This window comes from Panulirus ornatus, chromosome 12, assembly GCF_036320965.1.
Source record: "Panulirus ornatus isolate Po-2019 chromosome 12, ASM3632096v1, whole genome shotgun sequence".
Lineage (NCBI taxonomy): Eukaryota > Metazoa > Arthropoda > Malacostraca > Decapoda > Palinuridae > Panulirus > Panulirus ornatus.
The window spans coordinates 70,799,060-70,811,572 of NC_092235.1; the positions used below are offsets into that span (position 1 = coordinate 70,799,060).

Here is a 12,513-nt window from a genome sequence, read left to right on the forward strand (position 1 = left end):
TTTCCACCTCCAATTTGGTCTCCCTCTTCTCCTCGTTCCCTCCACCTCCGACACATATATCCTCTTGGTCAATCTCTCCTCACTCATTCTCTCCATGTGCCCAAACCATTTCAAAACACCCTCTTCTGCTCTCTCAACCACGCTCTTTCTATTTCCACACATCTCTCTTACCCTTACGTTACTTACTCGCTCAAACCACCTCACACCACACATTGTCCTCAAACATCTCATTTCCAGCACATCCATCCTCCTGCGCACATCTCTATCCATAGCCCACGCCTCGCAACCATACAGCATTGTTGGTACCACTATTCCCTCAAACATACCCATTTTTGCTTTCCGAGATAATGTTCTCGACTTCCACACATTTTTCAAGGCTCCCAAAATTTTCGCCCCCTCCCCCACCCTATGATCCACTTCCGCTTCCATGGTTCCATCCGCTGACAGATCCACTCCCAGATATCTAAAACACTTCACTTCCTCCAGTTTTTCTCCATTCAAACTCACCTCCCAATTGACTTGACCCTCACCCCTACTGTACCTAATAACCTTGCTCTTATTCACATTTACTCTCAACTTTCTTCTTCCACACACTTTACCAAACTCAGTCACCAGCTTCTGCAGTTTCTCACATGAATCAGCCACCAGCGCTGTATCATCAGCGAACAACAATTGACTCACTTCCCAAGCTCTCTCATCCCCAACAGACTTCATACTTGCCCCTCTTTCCAGGACTTTCACCTCCCGAACAACCAATCCATAAACAAATGAAACAACCATGGACACATCACGCACCCCTGCCGCAAACCGACATTCACTGGGAACCACTTACTTTCCTCTCTTCCTACACGTACACATGCTTTACTCATCGATAAAATCTTTTCACTGCTTCTAGCAACTTACCTCCCACACCATATGCTCATAATACCTTCCACAGAGCATCTCTATCAATATCATATGCTTTCTCCAGATCCATAAATGCTAAGTACAGATCCATTATGTTTTCCTAATATTTCTCACATACATTCTTCAAAGCAAACACCGAGTCCACACATCCTTTACCACTTCTGAAACCACACTGCTCTTCCCCAATCTGATGTTCTGTACATGCCTTCAACCTCTCACTCAATAGCCTCCCATATAATTTCCCAGGAATACTCAACAAACTTATATATATCGTGTGCACATACACGTACAGTTGGCCATGTAGTGACGACATATTTTGCAGAATGTTCGGACACAAAATGCGGTATCTGGCAACTACCTCCACCTCTTGCATCCCAGGATGTCTTTTGCTTTGCAGAGTTTTTCTTTTTAAAAAGCAATTCATAAGTCCATATTTCAAATTTTGTTTGATTTATAGGCATGAATGCATCTGGGTGTCCACCAATAAGTGTTAAGCAACTTGCTTCCTGTGGTCAATCGAGGTGGATGTGCTAACAGGCGCTGCTGCCTGTAATTGCCACATTGCCGAAACTTTTATAACCCTAGAGTTACAGAGTGTCCCGCTCATTTTAGATGCTTCAAAAAACACTAGCAAAATGTACGTTATTCTGCAAAGAAGAAAAATATACACAGTTTAACAAATTTGTTGTGACCGACCTCCAGGTTAGAGGAGTATGGAGTAAGGGGGTAGGCGGGAGGGAATGGCAAGCGATGCCATATCTGCCACAATAATTTCATATCAATTGGTCAACTGCAGATTGATTGTATGTTGTATAACCCTCTCTTTAAAACACATATGCACATTGTATAACCCTCTTTTTAAAACACATATGCACATTGTATAACCCTCTTTTTAAAACACATATGTACATTGTATAACCCTCTCTTTAAAACACATATGCACATTGTATAACCCTCTTTTTAAAACACATATGCACATTGTATAACCCTCTTTTTAAAACACATATGTACATTGTATAACCCTCTCTTTAAAACACATATGCACATTGTATAACCCTCTTTTTAAAACACATATGTACATTGTATAACCCTCTTTTTAAAACACATATGCACATTGTATAACCCTCTTTTTAAAACACATATGTACATTGTATAACCCTCTTTTTAAAACACATATGCACATTGTATATCCCTCTTTTTAAAACACATATGCACATTGTATATCCCTCTTTTTAAAACACATATGTACATTGTATAACCCTCTCTTTAAAACACATATGCACATTGTATATCCCTCTTTTTAAAACACATATGCACATTGTATATCCCTCTTTTTAAAACACATATGCACATTGTATATCCCTCTTTTTAAAACACATATGCACATTGTATATCCCTCTTTTTAAAACACATATGTACATTGTATAACCCTCTTTTTAAAACACATATGTACATTGTATAACCCTCTTTTTAAAACACATATGCACATTGTATATCCCTCTTTTTAAAACACATATGCACATTGTATAACCCTCTTTTTAAAACACATATGTACATTGTATATCCCTCTTTTTAAAACACATATATACATTGTATATCCCTCTTTTTAAAACACATATGCACATTGTATATCCCTCTTTTTAAAACACATATGCACATTGTATAACCCTCTTTTTAAAACACATATGTACATTGTATAACCCTCTTTTTAAAATACATATGCACATTGTATATCCCTCTTTTTAAAACACATATGCACATTGTATATCCCTCTTTTTAAAACACATATGCACATTGTATATCCCTCTTTTTAAAACACATATGTACATTGTATATCCCTCTTTTTAAAACACATATGTACATTGTATATCCCTCTTTTTAAAACACATATGTACATTGTATATCCCTCTTTTTTAAAACACATATGTACATTGTATATCCCTCTTTTATAAAAACACATATACACATTGTATATCCCTCTTTTTAAAACACATATACACATTGTATATCCCTCTTTTTAAAACACATATACACATTGTATATCCCTCTTTTTAAAACACATATGCACATTGTATATCACTCTTTTTAAAACACATATACACATTGTATAACCCTCTTTTTAAAACACATATACACATTGTATATCCTTCTTTTTAAAACACATATACACATTGTATATCCCTCTTTTTAAAACACATATACACATTGTATAACCCTCTTTTTAAAACACATATACACAGTGTATATCCCTCTTTTTAAAACACATATACACATTGTATATCCCTCTTTTTAAAACACATATACACATTGTATTTCCCTCTTTTTAAAACACATATACACATGGTATATCCCTCTCTTTAAAACACGTATACACATTGTATATCCCTCTTTTTAAAACACATATACACATTGTATATCCCTCTTTTTAAAACACATATCCACATTGCATATCCCTCTTTTTAAAACACTTATACACATTGTATATCCCTCTTTTTAAAACACATATACACATTGTATATCCCTCTTTTTAAAACACATATACACATTGTATATCCCTCTTTTTAAAACACATATACACATTGTATATCCTTCTTTTTAAAACACATATACACATTGTATAACCCTCTTTTCAAAACACATATACACATTGTATATCCCTCTTTTTAGAACACATATACACATTGTATATCCCTCTTTTTAAAACACATATACACATTGTATATCCCTCTTTTTAAAACACATATACACATTGTATATCCCTCTTTTTAAAACACATATACGCATTGTATATCCCTCTCTTTAAAACACATATACACATTGTATATCCCTCTTTTTAAAGCACATATGTACATTGTATATCCCTCTTTTTAAAACACATATACACATTGTATATCCCTCTTTTTAAAACACATATACACATTGTATATCCCTCTTTTTAAAACACATATGCACATTGTATATCCCTCTTTTTAAAACACATATGCACATTGTATATCCCTCTTTTTAAAACACATATGTACATTGTATATCCCTCTTTTTAAAACACATATACACATTGTATATCCCTCTTTTTAAAACACATATGCACATTGTATATCCCTCTTTTTAAAACACATATACACATTGTATATCCTTCTTTTTAAAACACATATGTACATTGTATATCCCTCTTTTTAAAACAGTAAAAACGATTAAAGACACCACCATGCATAATATCAATTATATGTCTAGTGGTATACATAATATCAGTTATATGTCTAGTGGTATACATATTATATGTCTAGTGGTATACATATTACTTTAATGTCAAGTGATATACATCATCATTTAGCTCAGAGAATCTTTCTTCGTCAATGTCTCCTAACTGCTGATTTAAACAGGTTTTTTGAATTTGTACATTGTATTTTATATGGTCATGAATTTATACATTGTTTTCATATGGTAATGAATTCATACATTGTATTTTATATGGTTATAAATTCATACATCGTATTTTATATGGTAATGAATTTATACATTGTGCTTTATTCGGTAATAGATTTATACATTGTATTTTATATGGTAATGAATCTATACATTCTATTTTATATGGTAATGAATTCCATTCTTTACTAGCTGTGTGATTGACGGTATGAGCTGCAGTTTCCTTGGCTATTTTTACACAAATTCAATCCATCTGTTCCTTATTGATTGATTATTTACTACCTTATGAACATTTTCTGTAAGATATGCAGGCCCTTCTGTAGTATATGTTAAAGACATTATTCAATTTTAGCACTTAACCCTATTCTCTACACTTAACATGTTTACTTTCTCCCTCTCTGCTTGGCCAATGCGAGCTCTGGATTCTATTCCTAGAATGACTCTAATAATTTTGTCTCGACGAATGTGTAGCTGCTTTATGAATTTACTGCTTACTCCAGAATACCAAGAAGGACATGCATGATTAAAGCAGAACATAAGGTTTTCTTAACTTTCTGATTAAAGCCATTTGCTTGTCTGTATAGAAATTTTAATTCTCCATATATTCTCTTGATTATGAACTGACAGTTTAACTCTGAGGCACATTGGTCCAAATAAACTCCCAGGTACTTCACTGCCTTTACTTCTTTTATTACCTTACCATCATATATATATATATATATATATATATATATATATATATATATATATATATATATATATATATATATATATATATATATATATATATTTTTTTTTTTGTCGCTGTCTCCCGCGTTTGCGAGGTAGCGCAAGGAAACAGACGAAAGAAATGGCCCAACCCACCCCCATACACATGTATATACATACGTCCACACACGCAAATATACATACCTACACAGCTTTCCGTGGTTTACCCCAGACGCTTCACATGCCCTGATTCAATCCATTGACAGCACGTCAACCTCGGTATACCACATCGATCCAATTCACTCTACTCCTTGCCCTCCTTTCACCCTCCTGCATGTTCAGGCCCCGATCACACAAAATCTTTTTCACTCCATCTTTCCACCTCCAATTTGGTCTCCCACTTCTCGTTCCCTCCACCTCCGACACATATATCCTCTTGGTCAATCTTTCCTCACTCATTCTCTCCATGTGCCCAAACTATTTCAAAACACCCTCTTCTGCTCTCTCAACCACGCTCTTTTTATTTCCACACATCTCTCTTACCCTTACGTTACTTACTCGATCAAACCACCTCACACCACACATTGTCCTCAAACATCTCATTTCCAGCACATCCATCCTCCTGCGCACAACTCTATCCATAGCCCACGCCTCGCAACCATACAACATTGTTGGAACCACTATTCCTTCAAACATACCCATTTTTGCTTTCCGAGATAATGTTCTCGACTTCCACACATTTTTCAAGGCTCCCAGGATTTTCGCCCCCTCCCCCACCCTATGATCCAGTTCCGCTTCCATGGTTCCATCCGCTGCCAGATCCATTCCCAGATATCTAAAACACTTTACTTCCTCCAGTTTTTCTCCATTCAAACTTACCTCCCAATTGACTTGACCCTCAACCCTACTGTACCTAATAACCTTGCTCTTATTCACATTTACTCTTAACTTTCTTCTTTCACACACTTTACCAAACTCAGTCACCAGCTTCTGCAGTTTCTCACATGAATCATCCACCAGCGCTGTATCATCAGCGAACAACAACTGACTCACTTCCCAAGCTCTCTCATCCCCAACAGACTTCATACTTGCCCCTCTTTCCAAAACTCTTGCATTTACCTCCCTAACAACCCCAACCATAAACAAATTAAACAACCATGGAGACATCACACACCCCTGCCGCAAACCTACATTCACTGTTATATATATATATATATATATATATATATATATATATATATATATATATATATATATATATATATATATATATATATATATATATATATATATATGTATAACATCATAATCTCAAACACCCAGGATTCGAACCCAGGACCTTTTGCGTGTTAGCTGGGAACACTAACTTTTAGGCTATGATCGCTCCTAATAGGGAAATGACTATTCGATTTCAAGTAATCGAATACCCTTCGTCTCACATCCATGAACAACGTGGCCTACACCGGTCAAATTCCATTAGAGTCACATTACAGCAGCTAGCATTATAAAGAACCTTTAGGTACAAACGCGCAGGTGTATGAACACAAATATAGTGCAAATGAACACGGGCTTTCATAGAACACATAATAACTAGGTTCGAATCCTGGTTGTTGGAGGCTATTGTCTCCCCGAGATAACGTATTCTCTTTCCACACATTTTTCATTGTTCCCAGAACCTTCGCCCCCTCCCCCACCTCATGACTCACTTCCCCTTACATGGTTCCATTCATTGCCCAGTCCACTCCCAGATATCTAAAACACTTCACTTCCTCCAATTTTTCCCGTTTAGAGTAACATTCCAAGTAAATTTCTCTAAACCAAGTTGAACGTAATAATCTTGATTTTATTCATATTCACTCCCAACTTTCTCATTTCACCAATTCTTCCAAACTCAGTCACCAGCTTCTGCAGTTTCTCACCCGAATCAGCCACCAGCGCTGTATCATCAGCGAACAACAACTGACTCACTTCCCAAGCTCTCTCATACACAACAGACTGCATACTTGCCCCTCGCTCTACACTGGTGTCCACCCTGGCCTGTAGGATCATGTGGACTGGGAGAACTACCCCCCCCCCCCCCCCCAGGTCCCCACTGGTGTCCCCTGTGACCGGTTGCATGATCGATCATCGGAACTGTTCGTTCCATAGCTGTGTATGTTCGGGGTGGAACAAGTAAGTATATCCTGTATCCCGTGTCCATCATTATGATCATCCTAGAGGAAGAAATTGTTGGCCTGTCTCCCTCTTCCCGCTATAGTAACTTTGCAACTCTCCCCCAGGGCCACACTGGGGTGGTCTCCCCCATCATCTTCATCCCAGGGTTGGAGACAGCTCCTCCAGACAAGTTAGGCTTCAACATTAACCCAGCCGACCTGGTTGTCACCGGAAGCTTTGACAACACTGCACGTGTCTGGTCTCTTGACTCAGGCCGCTGTCTCAAGGTGGGTGGTAATGGTAATGTTTCTTATGGTAATGGTGATGATGGTGGTAATGGTGGTTATGGTGGTGGTGGTGGCAGTGCTGATAGTGATGGTTATGGTAGTGGTGGTGCTGGTGGTGGTAGTGATGGTTATGGTAGTGGTTTTGGTGGTAGTGTTAATGATGGTTATGGTAGTGGTGGTGGTAGTGGTAGTGATGGTTATGGTAGTGGTAGTGGCCCATGGTGGTACTGATGGTTTTGGTTATGGTTGTGGTGTAGTGTTAATGATGGTTATGGTAGTGGTGGTGATTGTGGTAGTGATAGTTATGGTAGTGGTAGTGGTGATAGTGATGCATATGTTAGTGATGGTGGTAGTGGTGGTGGTGGTGGTGGCGTTGGTATTATTATAGTGGTGGTGGCGTTGGTATTATTATAGTGGTGGTGGCGTTGGTATTATTATAGTGGTGGTGGCGTTGGTATTATTATAGTGGTGGTGGCGTTGGTATTATTATAGTGGTGGTGGCGTTGGTATTATTATAGTGGTGGTGGCGTTGGTATTATTATAGTGGTGGTGGTGATAGCAGTAATGATGGTTATGGTAGTGGTAGTGGTGGTAGTGATGGTTATGGTAGTGGTGGTGGTAATGATGGTTATGGTGGTGGTGGTAGTTATGGTTATGGTAATGGTGTTGGTAGTAGTGATGGTTGTGGTTGTGGTGGTAGTGGTAACGATGGTGGTGGTAGTGATGGTTATGGTAGTGGTAGTGGTGGTGTTGATGGTGGTGTTGGTGGTGGTTGTGATGATTATGAGGGTGGTGATGGTGATAATTGTAGTGATAGTAGTGGTGGTAGTGGTGGTGGTAATGATGGTTGTGGTAGTGATGGAGGTAGTGATGGCAATGGTAGTGGTGGTGTTGGTAGTGGTAGTGATTCTTATAGCAGTGGTGGAGATGGTGGTAATGATGATTATGATGGTGGTGATAGTGGTAGTAGTGATGTTTATGGTAGTGGTGGTATTGATTGTTATGGTATTGGTGGAATTGATGGTTTTGGTAATGGTGGTATTGATGGTTATGGTAGTAGAGGTGGTGGTAGTGGTGATATAAGTGGTGGCTACGTCCATATCGTCTTCATTTAGGAAATCATCCCAGGTTTGCTTGTCAAGATCATTGGTACTGGTGAGGTTGGTTATACCAGTGAGGTGATGGGTACTGGTGAGGTTGGTTATACCAGTGAGGTGATGGGTACTGGTGAAGCTGGTTGTGGTGTGCATAGTTCGTCATGGTGAGGTGGAATTTGTAGTGAGGAACCTTGCAGTAAAATGGTGGTGAGTACCATGGTATTTGTGGGATAGATATTGGCTGGTAGTGATGATAGTGGTAATGTGCTGAGGGTAGTGGCAAGGTTAGTAGTGAGATTAGTGATAGTGAGGTTGGTAGTGGTGATAGGAGTGTTAAGTGTACTGGTGAGGTTGGTAGTGGTGATGAGAGTGTTGAGTGTACTGGTGAGGTTGGTAGTGGTGATGAGAGTGTTGAGTGTACTGGTGAGGTTGGTAGTGGTGATGAGAGTGTTAAGTGTAGTGGTGAGGTTGGTAGTGGTGATGAGAGTGTTAAGTGTAGTGGTGAGGTTGGTAGTGGTGATGAGAGTGTTAAGTGTAGTGGTGAGGTTGGTAGTGGTGATGAGAGTGTTAAGTGTAGTGGTGAGGTTGGTAGTGGTGATGAGAGTGTTAAGTGTAGTGGTGAGGTTGGTAGTGGTGATGAGAGTGTTAAGTGTAGTGGTGAGGTTGGTAGTGGTGATGAGAGTGTTAAGTGTAGTGGTGAGGTTGGTAGTGGTGATGAGAGTGTTAAGTGTAGTGGTGAGGTTAAGTGTAGTGGTGAGGTTGGTAGTGGTGATAGGAGTGTTAAGTGTAGTGGTGAGGTTGGTAGTGGTGATGAGAGTGTTAAGTGTAGTGGTGAGGTTGGTAGTGGTGATGAGAGTGTTAAGTGTAGTGGTGAGGTTGGTAGTGGTGATGAGAGTGTTAAGTGTAGTGGTGAGGTTGGTAGTGGTGATGAGAGTGTCAAGTGTAGTGGTGAGGTTGGTAGTAGTGATGAGAGTGTTAAGTGTAGTGGTGAGGTTGGTAGTGGTGATGAGAGTGTTAAGTGTAGTGGTGAGGTTGGTAGTGGTGATGAGAGTGTTAAGTGTAGTGGTGAGGTTGGTAGTGGTGATGAGAGTGTTAAGTGTAGTGGTGAGGTTGGTAGTGGTGATGAGAGTGTTAAGTGTAGTGGTGAGGTTGGTAGTGGTGATGAGAGTGTTAAGTGTAGTGGTGAGGTTGGCAGTGGTGATGAGAGTGTTGAGTGTACTGGTGAGGTTGGTAGTGGTGACGGGAGTGTTAAGTGTAGTGGTGAGGTTGGTAGTGGTGATGAGAGTGTTAAGTGTAGTGGTGAGGTTGGTAATGGTGATGAGAGTGTTAAGTGTAGTGGTGAGGTTGGTAGTGGTGATGAGAGTGTTAAGTGTAGTGGTGAGGTTGGTAGTGGTGATGAGAGTGTTAAGTGTAGTGGTGAGGTTGGTAATGGTGATGAGAGTGTTAAGTGTAGTGGTGAGGTTGGTAGTGGTGATGAGAGTGTTAAGTGTAGTGGTGAGGTTGGTAGTGGTGATGAGAGTGTTAAGTGTAGTGGTGAGGTTGGTAGTGGTGATGAGAGTGTTAAGTGTAGTGGTGAGGTTGGTAGTAGTGATGAGAGTGTTAAGTGTAGTGGTGAGGTTGGTAGTGGTGATGAGAGTGTTAAGTGTAGTGGTGAGGTTGGTAGTGGTGATGAGAGTGTTAAGTGTAGTGGTGAGGTTGGTAGTAGTGAAGTTGGTCGTAGTGAAGTTGGTAGTGGTGAGGCTGATAGTAGAGACGTATTGACGAGAGTAGTGGTGATGGTAGAGTTAAGGGTAGTAGTGAGTCTGGTAGTATTAGTGAAGAGTATAATTGTGTAGAAGGTATCAGTGAAGAGTATTATGGTGAGGAAGGTATTAATGGCAAGTATGATGAGTAGGATATTTGTGAAGAGTATGATGGTAAGGAGGGTATTAGTTTGATGATGAGAAGGGAATTAGTGATGAGTATGTTGGTATGGAGGGTATCAGTGAAGAGTATAATGGAGAGATAGATAGTAGAGGGATAATATGTATTGTAAGTTGAGAGTGATGACTTAATTAATGATTAAGATGTGTTCACTCCAGCAGCTACAGGTAATGTCTCTGTCATCAAACTGTTGAGTGTCTATATGGAACTTTTTATCATCAAATATAAAACTTTGATAAAGTACGTTGGTGAAGGATGAGAGTGTAGTAACACTGATCGTGAAGGAAACATGTAAAACCTTCCAGTGATGATAATCATGATGAGTGGCAATGTACCTGTGGCTTTGTGAGTGTACTTGTTTGTGTGTCTCTTACACTTCCTTTTAGAAGGTTTCCTTGATATATTACGTCAAGTTTTTGGTATCATTAAAACAGAGTAAGACTGACCCTCGTTCCTCACATTATGTCACTAGTAAACTATGACTTATTAAACGTATAGAAAATAAGAATGTGAATAGCTTTAATGATTGTAATGTAATTTTCAATTTATAGATGAACTTAAACTCTTGTTTTGGGTGAAGACCCTTAAAGGTCACAAGAATCCTATCATCTGTATGGATACCGACCCTAAGGGCAACATCTTGTACACTGCTGGTGAAGACAAGACGATAATTGCCTGGGACATTACCATGGGACGGATCATAAAGGTAAACTTCTTACATGGGACGGATCATGAAGGCAAACTTCTTACATGGGACGGATCATGAAGGTAAACTTCTTACATGGGACGGATCATGAAGGTAAACTTCTTACATGGGACGGATCATGAAGGTAAACTTCTTACATGGGACGGATCATGAAGGTAATCGCTGAACACCGTTGCTAGAGAGAAAACGGGAAGTTGTCATTGTAAGATATTGATAAGATTGTGATAGCATTTCCTGGTAGGTATACGAAGAACAACATACCAGCCACTGAGCCACAGCAGTTCCCTCCTGCTGCTGGCAGTTCATGTGTGTCAGCTGTAGTAGTACATGAGAGAAATTAGTTTCTGGTCCAAAAGATTCTTGTAGATACTATAGTCTTCCTTGTTCTGTAAACCGTTAGCTTTCCCTCTCCAGTGCTTGGCCTTAACCAGGGGAATGTTTTCTTGTGCAGAAGGTTGAAGATGCACACAGAGGGGCGGTCTTATATCTTCGCGTGGTGAACCGTCTTATGTACACCACCAGTACTGACCATACAGCCAAATGTTGGGTCAGGGAAGGACTGGAGAGCACACGCACCTACAAACATCACACCGACAGCGTCGTCTGCGCCAAGTTCCATGACGGCATCTGTAAGTTATGTTGTACAGGTTATCATATGACTGTAGGTGGCCAGTGTTATACAGGTATTATGTGATTGTAGGTGACCAGTGTTATACAGGTATTATGTGATTGTAGGCGACCAGTGTTATACAGGTATTATATGACTGTAGGTGGCCAGTGTTATACAGGTATTATGTGATTGTAGGTGACCAGTGTTATACAGGTATTATGTGATTGTAGGCGACCAGTGTTATACAGGTATTATATGATTGTAGGTGACCAGTGTTATACAGGTATTATATGACTGTAGGTGGCCAGTGTTATACAGATATTATATGATTGTAGGTGACCAATATTATACAGGTATCATATGACTGTAGGTGACCAGTGTTATACAGGTATTAAATGATTGTAGGTGACCAGTGTTATACAGGTATTATATGATTGTAGGTGACCAGTGTTATACAGGTATTATATGATTGTAGGTGACCAGTGTTATACAGGTATTATATGATTGTAGGTGACCAGTGTTATACAGGTATTATATGACTGTAGGTGGCCAGTGTTATACAGGTATTATATGATTGTAGGTGGCCAGTGTTATACAGGTATTATATGATTGTAGGTAACCAGTGTTATACAGGTATTATATGATTGCAGGTGACCAGTGTTATACAGGTATTATATGACAGTAGGTGACCAGTGTTAT

At 39.2% G+C, this 12,513-nt stretch overlaps 1 protein-coding gene across 2 annotated transcripts in view; it reads left to right on the forward strand.

Annotated features, from left to right (window-relative positions):
• Nucleotides 1-12,513, forward strand: part of LOC139752234 (uncharacterized) — a 38,627-nt gene that overhangs the window by 12,040 nt on the left and 14,074 nt on the right. For both annotated transcript variants that reach the window (XM_071668267.1, XM_071668268.1), the window contains exons 3-5: nucleotides 7,317-7,478; nucleotides 11,079-11,204; nucleotides 11,656-11,833. In XM_071668267.1, coding sequence (XP_071524368.1) covers nucleotides 7,317-7,478; nucleotides 11,079-11,204; nucleotides 11,656-11,833 — 466 coding nt within the window. The remainder of the gene's footprint in view (nucleotides 1-7,316; nucleotides 7,479-11,078; nucleotides 11,205-11,655; nucleotides 11,834-12,513) is intronic.